Here is a 25,025-nt window from a genome sequence, read left to right as displayed (position 1 = left end):
AGTAAGTTCTGCAGAAATCCCACTATGGTGCCTTAAAAAAAAAGGGAGTGAGGGAGGGAGTGAGGAAGGGATGGAGTGAGGAGAGCACAGAGGGAAGGAAGGAGGGAAACAAGGAAGGAAACAAGGAAGGAAGGAGGGAAGGAAGGAGGGAAGGAAGGAGGGAAGGAAGGAAGGAAGGAAGGAAGGAAGGAAGGAAGGAAGGAAGGAAGGAAGGAAGGAAGGAAGGAAGGAAGGAAGGAAGGAAGGAAGGAAGGAAGGAAGGAAGGAAGGAAGGAAGGAAGGAAGGAAGGAAGGAAGGAAGGAAGGAAGGAAGGAAGGAAGGAAGGAAGGAAGGAAGGAAGGAAGGAAGGAAGGAAGGAAGGAAGGAAGGAAGGAAGGAAGGAAGGAAGGAAGGACGACAACAACAACAACAACATAAAAAAAAAAAGCCAAGGAACTTGAAATAATTGAACTTTATTTCACACCCATTCGAGAGAACACTTAGACAAATGCTTAATTAGAAACCTGTGAATAAGTCTACCTGTATTCAGCAGGGAACGTGGCATGTCGGTAAGCACATACTTACATGCAGTCTGCATTACAGATTCAGATGTAAGTCTCTCCCTCTGCAAGAGGCTGAACACTTTGAATTGCCACAAACCGCCTCCCAGAACGGGAGAGCACAGCAACAGCACAAGTCAGTGACCTGACACATAGCTCACATTTGCTTTTCAGAGCATGACATCTCTCTTTTCCCACTTGCTCTATTTCAGCTATTTTTCTTGTGGGAACATCTCTTTGCTCGCAGCAATGATCTATAGCTGCTGCTCAAGTGTTAGCAAAAACCTGCTGACCCACCTGGAGGTTTCTTTACCTTAAGTCTCTAAAATAAGGGAAGATGTGAATTACTAGGAGAAAGTGTACAAAAGGCTTTTCATCAGCCTTGGGTGTTCTTTTTCCTTTTATTTTCACCTTGCTAGGAACATAACAATGTTCAGATAGTCACCTTTAAGTTATAATACTCCCTATCCAGCTTCTTTGAACCTAAAAGAAAAACGACGACAACACAAAAAACAAAAAGCAATATATTTATATAGTAGCTAAGAATCTCTTATAGCTTGGAGGATAAAAACAGGCAAGCGATGACTGAATTGTTTAATCCCCATAACTCCTCACTGAGAAACAGAGCTGAAAAGCTCTCAGGGCAAAAGCCTCTTTATAAGATAATCTGGTACTTGATAGACCAATGATAAAAATCACTATTTTTTCACAGTGTTTTATATTTTTTTCTAATGGACAACCACAGAAATGGTAATTCCTGAAGTTATTCCCTAAAGAACTTTGGAAACTCCAGACTCCGCAATGTAGTTTTGCAATGCAATGAAACAGCATCCTGCCATAAGAACGCCTTTAGATTTTAAATTCATCTGAAGTGTATTTGAATTTTGCTGTATGCTCTTTTTCTGCTTGAGCTCTTCAACGTTTTAAAAGCCTGTGATACAACCAACTGAGCCCTTAGGAGTTAGCCAGCACTTCGCTTTTGGTGTAGAAGTGAACAAATTTGGTTTATTTCCTACAACCTTAGCAAATGTATTTTGCAGTATTATGTCATGACATCACATGACCTCAGAGCAGGTTACCTTTCCTTTTTTTTTTTTTTTCGTTTTTCCTTTCTTTTATTTTTATTTCTATTTTTATTTATTTTTTTTTCTTTTGTACGTTTATCAAACTACAGCTCTAGCACTGAAACAACCAATATATAAACACTGCTGGTCTCTAAAAGTGAAAATCATTCTCTGACTGGACAAAATGATGAAATCTGAAGAAAATTAATGACACAAGCTTGAGAACAGCCATTGCAACTGGATATGAAAACTGTGGAAACCAACGTAACAACATCTGAGCTCTTTGCATTGATGCTGGGAAGGCTCTGGCTTCCTTCCATTCATGACTGTATTGGGCAGAGTGAGCACTATGAAGCCCCCAAACCTTTTACAAGGCATCTGAGTACAGACTTACTTTGTTTTGAAGCTCAGCCCAAGAATGCTGAAAGTTCCATCTAAAACAGGAGCATTTTCATTTTGATCCAAGTCGACAGAATAAAAATATCAGTAACTATAGCCCGGATTTCTGTTTAGCTTTTCTAAACGTAAGCAAGCCATTAAATCAATCACTGAAACACAGAAACATTACCTTGCTATTTTGCTCCTCACAGCACCGTTTGCAAGTAGGCTGTCTTTCGTACCTATGAGGCTGAATTTGATATTTCTGCTAGCTTTACTACCGGCTCTTTTACTTAATGTATATTTGCAGATATACAACATTCCTTTTTTTTTTTTTCTTTTTTCTTTTTTTTCCATTTCTCCTCCTCCCCCTTTTCCTTACTCCCTCCCCTCCCCCCCCTTCCCCTCCCCCCCTTTCCCCAACGAATATCTGTACCAATGCAATGTCGTTGAATGAAACTACTTGTATGAAAAAGTGCACACAGTGTGAGGCATGAGACTACGGAAATGAAATGCCCTTCGGTCTGACACTGACCCAGATATAGCTCTCGATTGCTCCCCATCCCACGCACCAGCTTCTATTACGGCCGCATCAAGATCGACTTAGCCCAGTCCAGCCAAATCTGAGGGTTACATCTGGATTCTTTGAATCATGCTACAAAAAGGTGCGACGATAAACAAGTCCATGTGCATTCTCAGTCATAACTGTGGGCAGAAGAACCCTTGAGATTCCTCACTTTGGTATTAAATAACAATTATAAAGGCTTTTAGAATTAAAGCAATACATGGTGGGACTTGAAACGTTAACACTCCCAAGTAACTTGTCAATTGAAATAAGACTCATCCCTAGTCATAAATAAATAATCTCTTTCCTGGCCTCACTTTCATGCCAGGATCAATATCTCTTAACATCTTATTTATTTTATTACTGCTTTTGGTTTTCTGGGACTGATTGAAAGTTGCTCAGAGGAAATCTTTGGTTTTGCTTAAGTGTCCGTGACATTTAATCATGACTTTCCTTGCAGTTTAATTCCAACCAGTCAATCAGTTAATCCACTTCAATTGATTCTGTGCTCTCTGTTATTGGCTTGCACTCATTGGGCATCCTCTGGTGTCGACTCAGCTGGGTGGCTTGTGTGAAGCTCCTCTCACACCTCTCGCACCTGGTGAAGGCAAGAGAGAAAATTGAGACCAGGGAGCTGCTCTGGGGGGGGGGGAGGGTGATGGGCTTTGTCTCATCCTGCCTAATCAGAACAGACACTCAAAAGTGGCTTCAGATTTTACTGGCTCAAGAGGTTTAATTGGTGGCTACTTCCAAGACCTTGATGCCTATGATGGGACAAGGCCTGTCTGATTCAGAACAGAGGAATCTGTCAATAGACAGGGGGAAGGTGATTTCTCCAGAGAGGCCTGTCCTGCTGTAGCTCTGATCACTGTCAGTTCAAATAGATAAAGAACAAAAAGAGATTTTTAGGAGTGAGCCATCAAAGAAGCAGCTTGTCTGCAGTTTTCTGCTCTGTAACCCCTAGGAGAAATTGATGACAAATAGAATTTCACCTTCTGCTAATTTAAAATCCACAATTGCCTGTTTGAGGAAGAGAAATCAGAAAGCAATACTTGTTTAGTGTTAGAACAAGAGAAAACTCATTGCTTATCTGATCTGCAGTTTATCTGACTATGCGGTGGGGTTCATTTTAAAACAGGCACATACGGAGTTAGTGATTACTTAATTACCCGCTAACATGCACGCTATTTGTGGGTTGAGAGAGAACTCATAACCATCACCAGCATTTTCCGTCGCTGCCTGTTATGTCTTCAGCCTATCCACCCTATTCTCTCTTCAGACAACTGTAATCTCCATCAGAAAGAAAAATGTGAAAACATCAACAAAGCTATTGGATGTTGAAGGGGTAAGGTGAGGGATGGTACTCGCTCCCAATGGATCCCATGTCCCTGCTTTCAAATAGGATCTACCGTACCTAATCCCCCCCCCAAACGATCCTCTTACTTGCATTCCAAATGCCAGATAGAGATGTTTGACGGATTGCAAATACAGATGTAGTGGATCCCTCTTGTATGGCACTCCCTACAAAAGCCTCCTCTGATTTAATGCTGCTGTGTGATGCTTTGTCTTCGGGGAAGATTATCATACAAGCATCACCACCGTGCATTCCTCACCCTCAAAGGAGAAAGGAGAGGAACAACGGGCTAACCTAATTCACGGCCGTCTTTCTCTCTTCACTGATACGAGTGATAGGAAGTGAATTGTCACTGATGTAGCTGCTTACAAAAGAAAAACCAGAAGAGCAAGATATTTACACAGATGCATAACTGTGGACTGTTCTTCACGCTGGTAACACTTAGTAAGAAAGTTCTGCTAAAGGAGCACTTAGCACAGGCATTACAGACACATTCATCCAAGTTACTGTGCCGACCTAAAATGTCAGCACTTTTAAGTTGTGTTTCTTTGATTGTCTTTCAGGGAATATTTTTAGCAGCCTTTTCCGCTGTTAAAAACTGCACTGTGATCTCGACAAATGTAAAATGTCAGCTTTAATGTATCAGAGCTATCAGCTCAATGAAAATAACTCAGAAGTATTGATTACTTAATGATTTTTGGTGTATTCATTAACGTCTACGTGCAGATCATCCACTCTCCAGAGCTCCTGAAGTGCTGATGACACATTAGTGTACTGCTGATTGTTTATTAGAAAACTGATTAGTTACTGGATTAGTGTGTCAAAATATACTACCTTCCATTGCCTGACAAACTTGCAAATTATTATATTATTTTTATATACATTTATATATATCTATCAGAGGCACTGGAATCAATTTTAAGGCTGGGGGTTAACTTAGTCCGTGTGAGATATTGCCATCTACTTGAACTTGATAGTTTTGCTGTTTTGATGTCTGCAAAGAGAAGCGGTTTCCTTGCTGGGGAATGGGAGGTCTGGATCCTTGCCCTGCGGAGATGCAAGTAGCACAGTTCCATGGTGAGCTCCAAAATCAGGTGTGGCAGCACCCAACTTCAACAAGCCTGGGCAAAGGAATGCACTGTGCCACACCAGGACATCCAGGGCCATAGGTGAATCAGAGAAGGACCATAACGTTATCAAAAGACCTAGTGCTCCTCAGTGAAACCACTGGCTACGGACACATTCTTAATCTTGGGCTAATCATGAAAGCATGGAACAAGGGTCGCTGTGGTCCTTTGAAATGCAAGTTCCTGTCCTTTGTCCACTGACTTTTACCACTGTGGATGCTCTTGCTTTCAAGCTACAGGTCGTTCTGGGACACCTTCCTACTGAGAGAGACAGGAGGGTTGCATCATGCCACTTAGGAAGAGACCAGAAAAGAGTAAATCTGTTGCTACCGCCATTTGCTCTCTAGACCAGGCACTCCTGGTCAGTCTGTGCTGTCTGCAGTAAGCAGCCCTTGGGCAGAAGTCAGAACAAAGCCTCTGGCTGGGCAGCTAAGCTTCATCCTCATGCACCTGAGTTACCTCCAGATAGCACCCTAGGTACTGAGTACTCTCTAGGCGCTTGCAAAGAGCATGATTATGGGTTACAGCTTGGAACGTGTAAATAAAAGGCTTACAGCAGAGATGAGCATCATCCCCCTCGTTCCTCTCTTCTGTTTGACCCGAAGGAGGTGTTGCTAGCTACAGTCTGGCAGGAAAGGTGTGGACAAATGTTGGCAGTAATGCTGCCTACTAATTGAGAGGGCATTCGAATTCCAATTCATCCTGCTGAGGGCATCTGTACGTTATTTAAACAGCCACCAGCACAGGGCAGCTTGAGAGAAACAGTTTTAAATCCTTCATGCAATTAGATGGTGTCAGTGAGAAGTGGGCCCACGTTATCATTGCTTGCAACATGCACGTGCCTTCATTCTACATACAGAGCCTCATACTGTCCCACAACGGTCAGTCTCATCCTACACAAAACTTCCTCCTACCACGAGGCCCCTCTGTGCCATTTGGGTGCTTGAGAGGATAAGTTGAAGAAAACGAAGATAAGGCCTAGTTTATGAAAAAACACCCTCACTGGATATCTGCGTAATGAATACTGTGCAATTGTGATCAAGAATTAAATTTAGCACAGAATTTCGTCGTGATTTGGGAAAGTTAAAAGAACAAAGAGTACAGAGCTGAGGTGTCACTGCACGTACAGCATTTACGTGCAGCCTGAAATGAACGTTCTCCAGTTTTGTGTTCCCGTAAGGAAAATGAAAAGCACCTGGATTATCCCAATCTGAAAGGATATTTCCTCTCTGTTTTCAACTGAAAACGACACGTTGGCACAGCCCCGGCTCTGCAGGCAGGCTCTGTACTTAACCTTAAGTCCTTCAGAAATAGAAAAGGCTGAGGGGAGAAGAGTTTAATACAACGAGAATCAACAGTAACTTCCCTTCTTCCCCTACCTTCAATTTGCTAACGGGCTTTGTTCTCAGACTAGCAGCCGTAGTGGAGACTTTGGAAAGATAAGAATACACAAAAGCATTACAATGGTGAGGCTGACTTGATAGCCTGTGGTGACACGAAACAAAATCTCTTCTAACCGGACCTGCAGTCCAGGCTGCGTAGCTGAAGCTTTGGCTACAGATAACCTCACTTAGCATCGTTATCTATAATGAAAAGCAAATAGAAAAGTCTTCCACCATACATCCAGAGCTAACTAAGACCTGCAGAGAAAGTGTCTTCTCACATCTAAAGGTCTTTAAGCAACCACGGTTGGTTTTCCTCTTAAGCAGGAAATAATTTGAAATATTTAAAAATATTAAATATGGTTGATTGTATTAAACAGGATGATCGTATTAAATATGATTAAATATTAAATATTTAAACTATTAAAAATACTTTCACCCCCTGTAAATGAAATTTGCCTTCTAGAAATGATGCCCACACCACATTAATGGTTGACACTGCCTGCTTAATGTGCGCACAAGATGATTTCTCCAAATGCCACTTACAAACACAGCTGGCTTACAAGAAATAGAGAGACTGCATTCACAGAAGGTGCCCATTAACTATCCAGCTGGTTGCCCGTTTTCACCCATGAAGTTGAACTTATTAGCATGTTTCAAATGATGCCTGTTATTTCCAATGCAACTTACTGATGACGTGAGTAGTTCAGTACTTTCGATGCCCGTCTTTCTTGCTAATAGCATGGCGTGCATTGCCACAGGTACAGAACTTTTTGAGGTGCGGAACACCCAAAATACCTTTGCAGACAAACATATGGAACCTAACTGCATGATCCAGACACGTAGAAATATCTGTCCTGTTTACTGTCCCTGTTTTTAATTAGAATTTGTTGTGTTTGTTTGTTTGTTTGTTTTTCCTAAGCTTACATGACATCGGGTCTTGGACCCCTCCTGTTGAAAAGAGGATCTAAGCAGTGAGGAGGCACCAGGACGAGCTGCAGCTATCTGTTTTTCCCCCAGCAGAGAGCCTGGATTGCTTTCTGGATAAGTTCTCTGCCCCTCCTCCCGCAGACACCAGCAGTCCTGCAGGGAAGTCTGTCCTTCTGAACAGCTTTCGGGATCAGGGCATCTGCATCCCCTTATCTGACTACCAGGGGCAGGAAGAATGGCAGCTCCAGTTTTAGCTTCGTGTGAAATTACCAGCCAGCCTCCTCCACGCGAACGCTTTGGCATAAGCACCGTGAAGCAAACCCCAGGCCAGTGGTTAACTGTAGTACACGCACTGAGCCTTTTCTTTCGCGGAAGGAACTGCAGTCAAGCCCATTTTGGAGAACAGGGAAAAACTGCTGAAGTAACAGGGACAAATAATGGCTCTAAATGGGGCAAAAGAGCAGATCTATTGGAAACATGACAAAAACAGGATGTTAGGGAAAAAATTAAGTGAAGTCAACAAGGTTACACATAAGTAACACCTTAACATTAAAAGAAATCTATTTTCCATTTTGACCCAGAAACCTCTTCCATTAATTACTAAAATCTATTTACACAGCAACTAGATAAAATCAATGCGATCGCTCTCGCTGTTTTTGGCTCCCCTCCTGTGGGATCTCAGCATCCCACAGCCCGGTTCTGGTGGGCCCATCACTGAGATGCTCCCAGTTTCCATGCTTTGCCACCCACAGGACTACAGCAGACACAGTTGCTGGTATGCAAACTTTTTTTTTTTTTTTTGTCCTGGATGTGCAGCATTTGGCTCCTGGCTCTGTCCCTTTGTCCCCAGCAGAGGCACGTATGGAGGACATGCTTCCTTTCAGCCATATATGGAGGCAAAGCATTGGTATCTCTGCTGAGCTTGTTATGAGGGGTTCTGACAGGCCCTGCGGCTGAGCCGGCTTACATTAACCAGACCCAGAGCACAGTGCAGCAAAAGAGGAAAAGAAAGACAAAGAGAGGAAAGTTGGCTGAGTACAGGTGGCCCTTGTAGAACAGGGGAAGACCCTCCCTCTGCCAGTCCTACCCCAGCATCTTCCTAGGAGCACTGGGCCAGCTTTCAAAGGAAGCGATATCAACGCGTTACGGATTCCTATCCATGTACTGTTTTTCTGTCAGGGTGGGATTGTCCCAGATACGGCAAACATAAAACGCCTGTCAAGTCAGAAAAGACACACACACCAACACGGAAAAAGTGTATTCTGTCTTGGAGAACATCCCCTGGTGAGAAGGCAGAGTCCTGCAGAACAGAAAGTAAAACGGACCTGGATCAGTCGTACTACCGCTGGAGGTAAAAGAAGAGAAAGCTTCTGAGATGCAGACGTGTCCTTTGCTTTAATTTCAATAAGCAGAAGCTGCAGAAGCCAGCAAAGTCTGCTTAGTTAAAAAAATGTCCTCATGGGTTCCTTTGTCTTAATATTTTGGGTAGCTAAACGCTATCAACTTGTTATTACGGTCTTACCAACCTTAAGCCCCAAGACAGGGTTACATTTTCCACGCAGTGGTTCTGAGAATAATACCAAACAAGCAGATGCATATTGCACCACTGTGGCGCATGCTGCACCACCAGCACCCCCACCCTCCGTTCAACCAGACCCCCAATTAGCTGAAGGTGAAGCTCCACCCAGCTCTTCATACAGGCATCACAGGAAGCCAGATACAAGCCTGGTTGAATTCTGATCTCGGTCACATCACAGGTGGGCTTATCTGGCCTTGGCTTTCCGGGGATGCTCTCCCTCGCAATGGTGCGCTGCTACAGAGCAGCAGCTACGCATTTCCCTCTCTGCTGGCAGCTGGCATGCTGCTGGCTTCACCTACTCACTTGAAGGGCTTTTCCCCAGTGTGCGTCCGGATGTGATTGTTGAGCGTTGTAGCACCAGCAAAGGCTCGGCCGCAGTAGCCACACTTGAAGGGTCTGTCACTGGAGTGCGTGACGACGTGGTTCCTCAGCTCCGAGGGCTGGGAGAAGGACTGGGAGCAGTGACCACACTGGTAGGGCCTGCAGGGGAAAGAGAGACACCGTGCCGTCAGTGCATCCCGTGGCCAAAAATCAGAAACCACGTCGGGGGGGGGGGTTTCTCCCGCATGGTTCTTCCATTTCCCTATGGAAATTCTCCCAGTAATTTCCATAGAGAGCTGTGGATGCAGCTCCGGGACCTTCCTGGTAGACACAAACCCCAGCCTTCGTGATCTTTAGCAGGTACATCCTATGCCTTTCTGATGTCTCCCACACTTAGCACAGTAATCCCAGTTCACAGAGAGCTCCTCCCGTGCCGGAGTTTGGAGGCTCAGGAAATCCCACTGACCTCATCTACCTCTGCAAGCCAGACTGTTGGAACCACGTTCCAGGTGGGCTCCGTGATCGCTTGCAATGAAGCTCTTCACAATGTTTTGGAAGAATCTGATTATTTATTATTATTATTATTAAATATTTGACATCAGCTTTGCAGAGAGAGACATGGGAAAGATTGAAATTACTTTCACGTTTTCTATTTTATTTGCCCTTCATTATCAAGTTTCTCGCAGCCAGACTGAAGATGACCTTTCTGTGGTCTTGAAATGAAACCCACAGATTGGGTTCTCAACATCGTCTGATTACAAAAGACCTGTTAGAAACAAACACAGGGAACAGAACAAACCTGACTGAGATGTTACAAATTCAGAACCGTAACAAACACACTGTAAACACAGGAAGAGAAGAAAACAGGACAGCAAAGTGAGACAGGACAGCTGAAATGCAAACACCTTTGCTAACCGAATTGAAGTATAGAGAAATTCTATCATCAGCGCACTTCTGCTTTGCAGAACTGATTTCGTAACACAGTTCAGATCTTCTCCCTTTTCATATTTCATTTAGTTCAGTGGCAGAGCCCCTAAATGTTCACCAGGCTTTTCGTTAAGAACATTAATAACTGGAGGGAGAGGAGGATAGGAATGATTTTTTACCCACATTTTAAATCACAGCTCTTGATGTATGCATCTCTAGGGCCGGTGGCCAACACCAACTTAATTGCTTTCTCTTTAATAAATGTATATGCTTAAGTGGTGAGAAGCTGAAACTAGAGGGAAAGGGGCAGTGGTGACCAAACACGCACAATTCACTTCAGTGCAAAGTAAAGTGAACTCTCTCATTTGCCAAGTGAACTGCTTAATTGTGGATACTTGCATCGCTGAGCACAAATACTATTATTTTACAGTGCTTCAGAGCACTGAACCCTGCTTGTAGAATTTTTTTAGCTTGATTAATAACTCAGTATTGGTCGATAACTCAATAGCTCACAATTATAACGACTTGCATTTGAAAACCTAACTGCTTCCCACCACTGAAATAAATATGTACAAGCTGTGGGTAGGCTACCTAACCTGCATGATGCAGCCTTTGACAATTACACGGATGTATAAAATCAAAATCATATTTTAAGGAAAAAATGCCATGTATGGAATACCTGCTTTCTCTAATGGAAGACAAGTAGCTACATGTTTTCTAGTCTTCTTTCTGCAGGAGTATGGTTAATCTACACAAAACCTATGTATCGAACTCAATGTGAAACTTCAAGTGCCAGCAAAACAAAGATAATTTGTGAATGCAGACTTATTTGTTGGGAAATCTTCAAATCAGGAACTTTTAAGCAAAAAAGAACAAGTTAAGATATGCACTATCCAAGAAATATTGATTTTTTCATAGCGAGAGGGACCATTAACATCTATTAGCCTCTGGTTATCTATTTTTAACAGCTACCAGAAGAAATGATACAACACGATATAAAACCAATTAATCTTTTTTTCTTTTCTTTTCTCTTCTTTTTTTTCTTTTAACCAGTCAATGTGATTAATTTCATACTGTGAAAAGTCACACTGTAACTTGTACACGAATTGTCAGAATTCCCAACCAGTTATCATGGAGCATTATGGTACCAAGAAAAACCTTCTTACCCCCTACGCTGTCTCAAAACAAGCTTCTTGTTTGTAAGGGTTATGAGTATATATTACATACTCAGAACCAGTTTCACCACCTGATGTACAAGACAAAGAGATGTGAAAAAGGTCACCTCTTAGTGCATCACTTAGGCTGTATTTTTTCCATTCATCCTTGTCTTGGCAGAACAGCTATTAAATAAGTTATCCTACTTTTTTAGGGGATACGTTTCTCCAGTTTATACACATATGATTCTGATTAAGGATCGAGTGGGCAAAGTGAGTGATTTTTTCAGGCTCCATACATGACACGTTAAACAGCTCATTTTAAAAGGACAGCCCACGTAGGCACTGCAGTGCAGCAACAGTTCTAAAATGACGTATGCAATTCATGCAATAGACAGATTCAAATACACCGAGTTTTGATAATTTTTGCATACAACAATATTTTTCCAAAAGCAAAAAAGCAAAAAAAAAAAAAAAAAAAAAAAAAGGCATTCAATAAGTAGAAAAGCTGTTTTTTTGTTTGTTTGTTTGTTTGTTTGTTTGTTTGTTTTCCCCTTCTGGTAACCATTTTGCTCACAAATTTTTCTTGGCAGAAAAAGAAAAAAAAAATCAATACTTTTTGTTGTTGTTGCTGTTTAAACTGGTGCAGGAGGACTGAACATGAGCTGTGCTCGGTTCAGTGAGTGCATTGACATGGGCAGAGCAGGGCTGTCTTTGATGTAACAGCTGTGTCTTCTGCCATCACTTTGGTCTGCACTGGGACACTGAGTTGAGACGGTGATCTCTGTACACCAGAGGGCTGCAGACAGGAAGAGAAGGGGCGCCATGGCGCAAGCAGTGATTGTCATAGGCTGTTTTTGCAACGATGTGCTTGTGGTCACGGACCAGAAATGCTAATTCCCACTGGAATTACTGAGAACACATCATACCTTTATGAGCTCCAAGGTATGCAAGTGAATGCAAGCATAGCTGTGTCACAGCCCTGATGTATACTGATGTTCCAGACAATTAATGTTCAAACAAAATAGATGCCAATCACTCTGTGTGCAAAAGCCTGCATACCTACCTATCTGCAGGTGGCTGCATAGAGTGATCTGCAGGTACGAAAGTCATCATTCTGATGAAACAGCTGTACCAGGGCTTGGCAGTACATGCTGCCTATCCGAATAAATAGTTTTGGTTTTTGTTTTTTTTTTTCCTATAAAACTATTCAACTATCATTACCAGGAACAGCGCAGTTTTGGATCTTTTCATCCTCTGTCTGTTTTTCTGCCTTGTGGATGTAACTCAAGCCTGATCAAAATCTTCTCATCTAGTATCTTTAAGAATGTTAAGGACATTTAAGGACAGCTGAGCCGGCGTACAGAAGTGTGCTGATAAAAGTGATGTGCTGACAGCCATCAAAAGCAGCTCTAATGTTTTTCATTAATCACATACCTACATATTTTCCTAGTTCTCCGTCTTCCTGTCTGAGCCTAAAGGAAGGATATCTCCTTACCTAGAAGCAACCCCTCATGTTAGAAAAATTACACTTGTCATTGACCCCATGGACCATCAATCAGTTATGTAGCTTTACTGCCACATAGCATCCATCAGCATTTTCTAGAGAGTCTAATCCTACAGTTCCTAGCTACATGATGGCACACCAAGGTGAAGTTCGGGAGGGGATGCCTGTAATGCAACAGCTTTCAGGATTTGTCCAGACTTGACTTAAATTTAGAGCTTTTCCAAGGTTCTCAAGTTACACTTTCACAACGAAAGCAGTCAGGAGCAGTTTTTGCTTCCCAGTTTAGAAAATCCCATGAACGATTTTGCCATCTGGTGATATATTTTTTATGCCATGTACTGCTAGGTCTTAATTTTTCTAGGAGAAGTTGCATCTTGCACAGGACCAGTTCGAAATCCATGTTCCTCTATGAGTTTCACTGAACGCCACCGAAGCTCATGCTTTGTGTGGAAGGCAGGAAACACGTTAGGGGGGAACCACAGGAAAATCAATTCCTTTTGCCCCTGGACTGGCTGCTAACAGACAACTGTACACTTAAAGTGATTCCGATTGGGTTTAGCAAGAACAACGTATCCCTCCAACTACTGCCTTTTATTGCTCCTCCGCTGGAACAACGTGCTTACCAGCCCCAAGACCTCAGTGCATGCAGCCAATGCAAACATACACTCTAAATCACACATCAGAGACGTGCCGAATTATTATCATCTTGAAAAACATTATAATTACTTTCCACCGAATTTTCAGATTCTTTCCTTGGCAGTGAATTGCTTTCCAGCGAGGCCTCTTCATAACCAGCCTTGCTGTTGTCAGAGGTTACTTGGGATGCCCGTGCAATATTTAAGGGATTAATTTCTTGTGATGGTGAACTCCTGAATACCAGTAACTGGTACTAGATGGGAAGCTGTCCGAGCACAGCCTCTGTTGGAAGTGCAAGCAGGGTGTGCTGCAATGCTGCAAGCACCGTGTTCACAACCGGAATCCATGGATCTCTACAATGTGCAGTAACAGTGGCGGAGAGCGCAGCTGCAGTCAGAGGAGCTAGGACACAGTTTTCCCAGTGAAAAGACATTTCAGAGGGAGATCTTCTAGCAAGCCGACCTCAGAGGCTGGAGCACAAAGAGGAGCCTGAGAGCGCTGTAGACTGCAGCATACCCAGCACCAGAAGGACCAGGGGCAGCTACTAACGCTCAGTAACTCCGGGCACAGCTCTGCATCCTCTGCTGCTGCTGCTGCTGCAGCGTTCTGCTAACGCAGCAAGGCCACAGCCCTGAGCACTTCGTGCACCGCGTCAGCACGCGCGGGGGAGCCGAGCCCAACGGGGATCCTCAGGTTGCCTCTGCAGATGTTTGCGGAAGAGCTAACACAACCAGAGAGTCAGAGCAAGCGAGTGTTGTCAGACTTTTGAAGCTGTCAGGGAGAGGTGCTGCTCGGTACACGCTTTGTTATTATTAACTACAAGTACCGGGAGTTTGTGAACCTTGGTGAAAAGATTATGCAAGAACAAGCATTAACTTCAGCATGATGTTTACTTTAATTGAGCAATATTCCATAGCCACACTATAAACAGAAATAGACAACTCTTGATCACGTTTACTTTTTGTTTGTCTGTTTCAGGAGTTGTTTAAATTAATTAGTGGACGTGGGGCGAGCATCAAGGTCAAAGAGATGGAGCCTATAAGGAAAGGGATGAGAACAGAACGGGCTGGGCCATGCATGATCTTAGAGAAAAAGACCTTTCAGATTGGTAATTTAAAACATCGAACGCCTGTTTTAAAAACAAAATGAAACAAAAGCCTCACAATTTAATTCCGAGGTGTAACACCAAGGATGCACATAAAAAAAGATCTTCCAAATAAACAAGAATGGAGGGGGCCCAATGACGTCCCCAGTTAATCAATCACAGACACAATTATTTAGAGAAGGTTTTCCCTCAAATTGTCAAGATTAAATACTTTGACAATCATAGAATGATAGAATGGCCTGGGTTGAAAAAGACCACAATGATCACCTAGTTCCAACCCCCTGCTATGTGCAGGGTCGCCAACCAGCAGACCAGGCTGCCCAGAGCCACATCCAGCCTGGCCTTGAATGCCTGCAGGGATGGGGCATCCACAGCCTCCTTGGGCAACCTGCTCCAGTGCGTCACCACCCTCTGGGTGAAAAACTTCTTCCTAATATCTAACCTAAACCTCCTCTGTCCCAGGTGAGAACCATTCCCCCTTGTCCTGTCAAACCTCAGATATGCTGCTGTCCTCAAATTTCTGTCCATGAGTCAGACTCCTGTTGAAATCCAGGGAAGTCTCCCCTGTACCTCACGTTGTAGGTAATCAGCACTGTTGAAAAACAAACACAAGGCCAGAACGGATAGTCTAAGGCCATTTCCTAGGGAAGGCAGCCCCTGCTGCTTCAGTCGTATCAAAGACAGAGCGGCTGGTGTGCTCGCAAATTGCTGACAATAAATGGGGAGCTGTTTATCAGCAGGAGCGGCGCTGCACATATTGGAGAGGAAATACCCAGCCAGAGAGTTGCATCCAGCAGGCTGGCAGGCAGGTATGCCTTCACAAATCATACCCTATTTTCTTGGCTCTAGTAAATCTTGTACTGCACTTCGGAAATCTTTCATCTGGAGAAATATCCTACGCCTAAGAAACAAAGGACAACCCTTTCCCTGCTGTTAAGTAGCTGATCCGCCAGCACCTGCTCGACGACAAAAAGGTAGCCAGGATGTTGATTCCTAAGTAGGAATATGAGAAACCAGATCCTGGGGCAGCTGGGATCTGCACTGCTTCTCTGGCAATGCAAATGCAATGAGCTTGAACAGACCCGTGTCACTTCAGTCACAGAAGAAGAGCTTCTACAAGACTTTGTTGAGGGTGTGCTTCGCTAGAACAAAGAAGACATTACACAATTGGCCTCCGCAAGGAATCTACACGGTTGGCTCCATGAGAAGTCAGAGGTGCAAACCATTCTTCAGCACAGAGGAAACACCTTTGTCACAACACAGAGCATCACAGTGACTCTATTTGTGCAACAGGTTGATCCTAAGTTTGTCTCGCATACTCTGCTAGGTTGAAAACTCTCTGTGTAACACCATATACAAATTTCTGCTAAGAATGGGATTCAAAGACTTAGCTAGCATGAATGTTGAGAATGTGGCCTTAGGCATTAAGACCCAAATCTTCCTGCAAGTTTCTACTTTTCAACGCTTCTGACACAGTATTCACTTACCAACTGATCTCCACTGCACCCCAAACCTCCTCAAATCTGTGGAGTTCTTCTCCTCTGTTATCCTGCCCTCTCCTTGCTGCTATGGGAGAGAAGCACCACCTTACAGTCTGATCTAGATTATTTGCCTAGTATGTTTTAGGGCATTCTGAGGAAACAATGCCCTGCACTTGCTGGATGAATCTGTTATGCATTACATGGAGAATTTAGATGTGCACAGCAGAGGCAAGATGGAAAGACAGTAACCTACCAAAATAATTCAAAGGCAATAGAATAACAAAGCCAAACCTCCCACCTCCAAGATGACAGCACTTAATTGTAAGACTGACTTATCTTCGGGTGTTCTCACTGGGAAAATGAAGGCTCAACTGCCCCTTAGGTGGCAAAAGAGCTCCATTAGCAGAGACTCCCCATGTATTATGACCTGCATCTTGGGACTTTATCAAGGGAGATGCAGGTTCGAGTGAAGGAAGGGATGAAATCTAGTCTTCACATGTAACTCAATGAGGTGGTGAGGCAGCATGTGTGGGAGCTGCACAACATCCCCCTTCCAGACCTGATGCAGCATTTTATGCTCTGTAGTGTGCTTACAGTGCTTTAATACATCATAGAGGTCTGTGCAACTTGGGAGACTGGATCTTTCAGGACCTACATCCTACGCTGGGGCATTAAACCGACCACCGTGTCCTGCAGCTTCCTCAGTGTGGCACCTATTTCTGTGAAGAAAATTCAGACATTCAGAAAACACTGCAATGAGAAAATGTCGAAATGCTTTTGCAGCCACAGCTCTGTCAGCGCTTCAAATTCTATGAAGATTTGCGTAGAATAGAATTTTCCATGCTTGAAGTGCCATCCTGGAAAACTGGATTTATGTGCCAGTACCGCCATAATCATAGCGTCAGACAAGCCTATGTGTACACATACGTAGATAGCCAAGTACACAAAGAGACAGAGACAAGCAGACACACACAGAGGCTCACAGCTAATTGTTCCTACAGTGCTTTGTTTAAACGTAATTCACAATTAAATGCTGCTTTCAGAATGACTTCCAAGTGATTCAGTTGTTCTGCTCAAACCCTTTTGCAGCCGAAGAAGAGACAAAACTTGGGCAGCCTTATTTATTGAATTAATTTGATTTTTGTCTTTTGTCCCGCCAGCTATCAAAATTGTCAAATAAACCAGCTTTGATTCATAAATAATGGTTCCATTATATTTACTGTGCCACCGGTCAGAGTACCTGAAATTTTAATTCACTTGTTCAGCTAAATTTCATCCTCAGTTCACGGCCATAAAATTCTGTATTGACAAACTTTCAAACCAACTTTGACTCTGAGGTATCTAGTCAACATTTTTCTTCTGTGTGGATATTAGTTTATTGAATAAGTGGCATCTGTTTTCCTCCACATCACTGGTAGACTAGGTATTTCCTTTTGACAGCTTTGCACAATTTATGGTTTGCATGCTCTGAAGAAAAATAGTACTAAGCAAAAAATTCCAATTCATTACCTCTTAGTACTTAATTAAGTTCATACACATTGCACACTATAGGTGAACCCTGAAATGACTGTGACAGCCACTGAGCAGCAGGTTAGATTATCTTTGGGAGACAGAGAGACTTTTAATTATCTTGACCTCATTTTTCCTTCCATGATATTCATAAATTTTCCTTCTATTTTGCTGCCTCCAATAGACGTACCAAACCATTCTGAAAAAAAAAGAAGATTATACCCTTAGCTATTTCCTTTTATCTGCACATTTACGCACCAAATGCTTTTACAAATACTGAAGTCAGGCAATGGTTTTTATCAGCCTACTCCACAGAGCTGCGGGTGAATTATGTTGTACAAGCTCCTCCTAATAACGGTTCGGTTTTGGAAACGATAACAGCGTGATAAAAGAATAAAGCAGTGGATCTGGCTATCAGTAGATACAGAAATAAAGAGAGCCTGGGTTTTACCTGTCAGGGTTCTGCGTACACACATGCATCTGCAAGAGGATCCGCTGGGTGAAAGTCTTAAAGCACTGCCCACATTTCCAAAGATGCCAGTCACTGAACTCAGAGTTTAGTTGGCTTGTTGAAGTTGGGCTTGCAAGAACTCGTTGGTTTTTGACACTGATCTGGTTAAATCCTGACTCGATGGACCCAGACTTATCCAGGAGAGAAAAATTTCTGCTACACGGAGTCTGTGGAAATACTACGGATCGCTGTGGAGTGGCGGGGGATAGTTTGCTACTTTTATTAAATGGCTGTAGGGTGTCTTGTCTGGACATGGCCTCCATTACAGTCGAAGGGACATTCACTGGGAGAAAACAAGAAAAGTGAGTAAGATCCTTTTTATGCCTTTTTAAAACTTTTACGCAGTCTTGTTGGGAGACACCAAAGAATACCAGCATCCATTTTCTTGACACCAGAATTAAACGCTTATTTTAACAGTGAAGAAAAAAGGAGGGGCTTGAAGGAGGCAGTGAGCTGAACAGATGATGTTGATTCTGCGACACTGGAATGAGAGCTCATGCAAAGAGGTGTCTGAGACCGAAAGCGCTCAGAGAAGCCTGACTGTGATAAACGTTCGTTACGCAAAAGGGATTGTCATCTGAAAGAAAGTGCTTCTGTACTTGTGATGCCCTGGCTCTACGTGCTGCAGTCAGCACATGTAATTGCTGTACCACAGACAAGCGTGAATTTTGGAAGCGTAGGGAGAAACCTTGAGATAAAACAGGGTTTGCATACCTACTACACCAACAGATCCCTTACTGTCTCAGTGTGCAGCCACTAAGGGTGTTATTATTACGTCTCACAAGTTGTCATACAACATAAAGCCACTGGCTTCACCACGACCTGTCTAATTAATATGAGTAGCAGCTAGGCTACCATGAGACAGTGCAAAGTATATGTAGAGATATCTTTGTGCACCGATTCCGCCTCTACAAAATAGGAATTAATTACGGCTTGTGAGGTGCTCAGATATTGGAGCTGTGAATGCAGTACACTACACTCACAAACAAGTGACTTAGCATTGAATTTGGATATAACATGATAAGGAGGCAGGGGTTAGCAAACAAAAGGAAGCTGAACAGCTGCCACGCTCCTTGAGTACCATCTAGATCATGCAGTGAATGAAACGAGGGTCTTTGGGGCAAAATGGAGTCAGCTAATGGGAGGTCGTACCTCAGTGCAAAAAGAGGCACTGCTCAGGCCAGCTGTGCCCATTCTCATGCTTTCTAACCTTTGTGTGCTCAGCTTCATGACATGACAATTTAATGGACGTCTTAATATCAAAAATGTTGTACCCTCATGAGTACATATCAGTGTATGTTTTCATGTATTTAGTTGCACTCACAAAGTGTTTATACGTGTATACAAAGGTACAAATTGCCTAATTAAACAGGTGATGAGAAACTGCAGATTCGTTTAAGTAGGTTATTACAATAGATTTCTGAGAGCAAATATGAGATTTAAATTTTATTTGTGAGCTGGAATCATTCAACATTATTTAATATGCAATAAAAATGTAATGCAAAAGAATGTTATGGTAATACCTCATATAACGCCACTTACTTCAAAGAGTTATGTTTTACTATCTTTTCTCAATAACAATAAGCCTAATATTATAAAATTACATGCTATTTTATTTACTGAAGTTGAGGTCCTTCCCATGGTATTCTCCCCTGGAGTATCTGAGGACCTGATTTCTGGGTCTGTCACAAGTTTACAGATATAATACATCTTTCATATCTCTACAGGTGTTCGGTACAAGGGGTGATGTGTATGCTTTCATTTCCCCCCAGCACCCTCACGCAAGAAGTAGGTCGTTTTCTTTTTTTTGTTTGTTTGTTTTTGTTTTAATTGTATTCATAGTAGTCCATGGAAACAATAAGGTCAGGATATTAAAACCTAAAGAACGTAGGCAGTTTTTGCACTAAAAGTGAAAACACCTCTGCGCAGTAGATCTGCAAACCCTCTGCTTTGAGGGTTTAAGCAGCACTTAAGTCATACGGATGCTACATCTGTCTCTATGCTCAGAGATGAATTTCTCCTAGTCTTGTCAGTCAGTCTGAAGATGAAACTCAAACTTCTCTCACAGCAAAATAGCAAGTGACAATATTTATATATTTTAACCATAATGCTTTGCTTTTTAAATAAAAGTTTTATAAGCTTCAGCTCATGAAAGAAAAGATAATATTTCCACATTGTACACTGCAGAGCGTGAGTTTTATCAGCAAACATTACTGCCAGTAATTTAATTTCTTTTAAACTCTTCTCAAGCCCAACAGATTTGAAAACTCAATATGAAACAGGATGTTTATTTTTGACAGTTTAATCCCTGCTATCTTACTGTTTTATTGCTCCATGGTTCAGTATTTAAGTTGCTAGAAGATGTGAGTTCATTTTAGAATAGTTGCTTAAGTATACAAGCACTTGATGGAAAAAATACATTATGCATATAATTGATTATATATGGGCAGCCACGGAGTCGCTTTAGACCAAAGCCAACCAAGCATCCATTATTACGTTCTCCCACCATTTAGACACATGTGGATGTCAAAATGGAATAGAGGTTTTGATGCAAGCTCTTATCAAGTTCTGCACATAAACAGTCAAACTGGAGGGTGCGCTTGGATCACCTTATCCCATTACAGACTAAGGAATCCAGCACCAGATTGCAATTGGTCTGTGCTACAAACTATATGCGTAACTTCGTGATGATTCCTAGTGAAATAAAAATTAGCTAGTCAGAAGGGGTAGAAGAATGATCAGAAATAGAGATGGCCAAGATGGAATGGAAGTTCACTGCCATTTCAGGTTACTTAAACTCAACTTGTACTGAGCTTTTACCTTTTAACCAGAAGAAATTCATATCTAAAATCCATCAGACAAAGCTTTTCTCAACATGCTCGGTGTTGCGGAATGAAGAGGATCACTAATAGAGGGCTGATGAACCTGCAACACTTTATTATTTTGGCTAGGCAGTCTTTTGTGATAGATCTGATGACAAATGGGGAGGGTCAAGCAAATCAGTGAAGAACAAAGTAGTGGTGAATCACTTACAAGAAGAACAGTTTCACACACTATCAAATTATCAGGGGCTGTCACAGTGGGAAATCTACAAATACCTGCACAAACCCCTCAGATAATTTGGATAATCATATCATGATGCTGAACAGCTTAAGCGTACCAGCTTCAAGGTTTTTATCTTGTGTACATCAGCGCCACTAAAAACATAGTCGCTTTGTTTTAATACGTCTTAAAATACGAATACAACTGATTAGATACGAAACACGAATTCTGGGTTGTGTATGTGGAAATACAGAACAAACTCACAATTTTCATCTTGTGCAATGCACTGGAGAGGGATTCCAAAGAAAGATGTGTAGCTGTCATTGTACCACACCAACAGCTCTGTGCCGCGAGGGATATCTACACAGGCCCGGTAGAATATATTTGACCTGAATAACAGAAAAAAGGGGGAAAAAAAAAGAAGATGCCTAAGTTAAGAACAGAATACTCTTGTAATATGTGGTATTACAGTAGAAACCCGTTGTTTTCGAACCATTTTTTCAGATAACTAAATTAACTTCTTAGCAATTATTTTAAAACTGAATCTATTATAGTTGAAGGACTTTATTCAGCACCTGTAGGATAGGTTAACAGATTACTTTTTACAACCTTGTTTCAAAGTGTTTTTAGAAACACAGCATTCGGATCAGGGTGCACACAGTTCTGTGAGTTAAGCCATAGAAACAGCTTTGCATTTGCTATCTAAGCTAAAGTTAACATATTTTAGGGGTAGATAAATGGCAATGCTTTTCATCTGAATAAATGTTCATTTAGCAAGAAATTTGATGTGGCACTACGTGTTCTTTCATTACAGCAGTATATACCACCAAAAAGAGAGATCTTGGACTATTGAGTAAAACAGACTTCAGCTTTGCGAAATCCAAAAACAGGGTAAATTTGAACATGCAGCCACAGAAATCTTCCTCTGTATGCGATGGGAGGAAGACACAGATGATCCTTCAGTATGTATAAATTAGTGTTACCATAAATACTGTGGCCTCACTCTGTGGGAAGACTGTGGATATTCCTAGACCAAATAAAAGAAAAAGAATTGGTGTTTGTAGCATAAAAAATAATAATAATAAAAAAATAAAAATAGAGCATTACCCTAATCTTGTGCTGGTATAAATAGCGTCAGAGCGACCGTTCTACTGCTAAAAAATTTACATAGGGTCTAAAAGCCGTGCAAGATTAGAATCGGGCACAAGATGAAGTAGGAACGTTATCAGTTTGTAATACCTATTCCCCTCGGCTTCACATGGAGCAGTAAAGCACCCTCACGTGGGATGGATGGGAATTCGATATGTACAAGAAGAACGCTCCGCTCTGGCTGAAGGATCACATACCAAAATGATACAGTCCAAGTACTGAGAAATGACCATTTTTTATAGCAGCTTATGTAAGGCAGAAAAACATCTATAAACCACGCAGAAAAAAATGCTAGGCCTCAACCAGTTTTCTCAGTGAAGAATTGCTACAAACGTTAGCCTGAAGTTCAAGATAAAAGTGTTTAGGGTTGGTAGGCCCTAAATTCAGGCTTTCTATAAAGAATTGGCTGTAGCAGTGCAATTTGTTCCTTGTATAACACTGCAGACATAAGGAGAATCCTTTACCACATTTTTCATGGCAGTGAGATATGCACTTGTCAACATATTTTGTCACCGCAAAGTGGCTCTTGGCAACAGGATCATAAAGATCAATAAAAAAGTGCAGATTCTCAATATTTTACTAGCAGCTGCAAAAATTTCATTTATCTTGTTATTTTCTTCGCTTACTGCCACCCTGTCTCAGGAGGGCACTGCTAGCTAAGCAGAATGGTTTTCTTGCCGTTCTATGAATATCTGACAAAAACTCTCCCTTTTGTGTCTCTCCCTCTCCTTCCCTCCTCCTCCTCCTCTCTTCTTCTCCCTCTCCTTCTGCTCAGCGCCGCGCATTTCATTAATTCTTTCCACTGTTACATAAAAATGAAACCTGGAGCCGCGCTATAAATTACCGGCATCTCCTAACTTGAGAAAAATTGAGTCTACTTTGTACTTCGCCCTTGTAACATTTCATCTCTCAGTTTGGCTTCCCTTAACATAAACACAGCAGCCCAGCAAATGAATGTGCTAAAAACCAAATGACACTCTTTGCCGCTGAAAGAGCAGAACTGTTTTTGAGCAATGGGTGGTCTGCGAGGCACAGAGTAGGCCGGAAAAAAAAAGTGTAAGCGTACACCGCTCCTTACAAGCGTGCAGAGCTTCCAAAACTCGCAGAAATCTCTGCATGCTGAAGTACATCAAAGGGATTTTTCCCTTTTCGGATAATATTTCCTTTGCTGACATGTATTTAGTATTGTGGTTGGATGACTCATAAAGATAGCTTCATGGCGTCCCAACGCAGTTGAAGCAGAACACATGCCAACAAACATTATTGTCAGCCTCAAAATAAAAACAAAACGTTCAGCTAAGGGTCAATCAATCAAGAGCACTTTGAAGAAAATTCCATTTAGATATTACAAATCATAACAGAATGAATTTAAACCAGCTGACTTTCTGTGAGGAGGACGTCCACGTACAATAAAAATTAGGCTGGTTTTTCAGTGTCCAACTTTTCTATTTTCTTACACTTGGATGCAGTCACTGGTGATGGATGCCAGTTTTTTAAATTGTGTTTTTGTAGTTCATTTTATAAAGATCTGAAGTAATCAAAAACAGATCAACAGAGGGAACTCTAAGTAAAAAACTCCACCATGAAAGGAGAGTTGTAAAATCCACTTAATATTGACAGATGTGGAATGACTTTCTCATGTTCGTGTTTCACTTAGGTTTGTCATCTATATATACATGCATACGCGCATTTTTATATCTTTATACACATACATATGTGCACACACACCCCACCACACTGAGAAATAGTTCACGAGATACCTACAAAAACACTCTTTCATCATAGCCGTCTTTATTCATTACCTTCTGTGTTTACTTAAAATCTGAGAGGATTCTGACTATAAATATCGGATATTTAAGAGTATAATAAAATACTCGTAATGTATAAGTAGGACTGTTACTTTTTTAATTGCAGCATTATTTAGTCGACTGGCCAGAGAATAAAAAAGCAGAAAATGCAATTGAATAACTTTACCATTGTTAAATTGGAACGCTATGGGAAAATCAACCTTTATATATGTTTAATTTTAGCTTGCTTTTTGTACGTTTTATTTTTAATTTTAAAGATATTTTAAATAAGTTTAAGATTCCTCCCAAGGAAAAGAAACTCCACTCTCTAAAATAACAAGCTAAAATCAGGATTGCTCACTGTGGCTGGCAAACATGGGCCGCTCTTTGATGTGCTTCCTATCATGTTTAACAAGGCCAAGCGGTTGCTTCTGATTCTGAGGCAAGAGTTTTGTTTATAGCTGAGATCATCTATTTGTGCAACACGTTGTCTAGGTTTTCTGGGTCTGTTTGCGAGCATAAAGTAAGATGTGAAATAATTCCTGTACATTTTCTCCACACATTGACCTTCTCTAGCCAGTGACACAGCAGGCCTGTGCGCTGCTAGCAGCCTTGGCCAGCAGGTGCATGCCAGGTATCGGCCCTAGGTGCACACATGTTTCATGGCTGACTCCCAGAAAACCTCACTTCTACTGGGGCTCTTTCCTTTACCCCTTCCCTATTCACCTGCAGCGTGCTATTGGCACACACAAGGCACCCAGGAGCAGCAGTCTGATGTGTGCACTGCCATGGTTTCAGCTCCTGGCAGCCAAAGTTGAACCCATCCTCAACCACGCTCTGCAGCTTTACTATCGCCCTGGAAGAACACATTCACAAAAGCCCTGCCATTGGCTTTGCAATCAAAAGTAATAGTACTGGTGACACTTACAGTCTGATTTTTCACTAAGAACTTTCTTCTTTTGTTGCACTGAGTAAAC

The 25,025-nt window shown here is 42.0% G+C and overlaps 1 protein-coding gene across 1 annotated transcript in view; it reads right to left on the bottom strand.

Moving 5' to 3' along the window:
• Window positions 1–437: 437 nt before the first annotated feature.
• The window catches only part of PRDM6 (PR/SET domain 6), a 72,218-nt gene continuing 47,630 nt past the window's right edge, over window positions 438–25,025 (bottom strand). Inside the window, exons 5-8 of the mRNA XM_015280835.4 lie at window positions 21,377–21,501; window positions 18,011–18,353; window positions 9,223–9,399; window positions 438–3,145 (exon numbers count right to left, since the gene is read on the bottom strand). Of these exons, the coding sequence (XP_015136321.2) occupies window positions 3,031–3,145; window positions 9,223–9,399; window positions 18,011–18,353; window positions 21,377–21,501 (760 nt within the window). The 3' untranslated portion in view covers window positions 438–3,030. The remainder of the gene's footprint in view (window positions 3,146–9,222; window positions 9,400–18,010; window positions 18,354–21,376; window positions 21,502–25,025) is intronic.

Source organism: Gallus gallus, chromosome Z (genome assembly GCF_016699485.2).
Source record: "Gallus gallus isolate bGalGal1 chromosome Z, bGalGal1.mat.broiler.GRCg7b, whole genome shotgun sequence".
NCBI classification, from domain to species: domain Eukaryota; kingdom Metazoa; phylum Chordata; class Aves; order Galliformes; family Phasianidae; genus Gallus; species Gallus gallus.
This window is presented reverse-complemented; position numbering and strand designations above follow the sequence as displayed.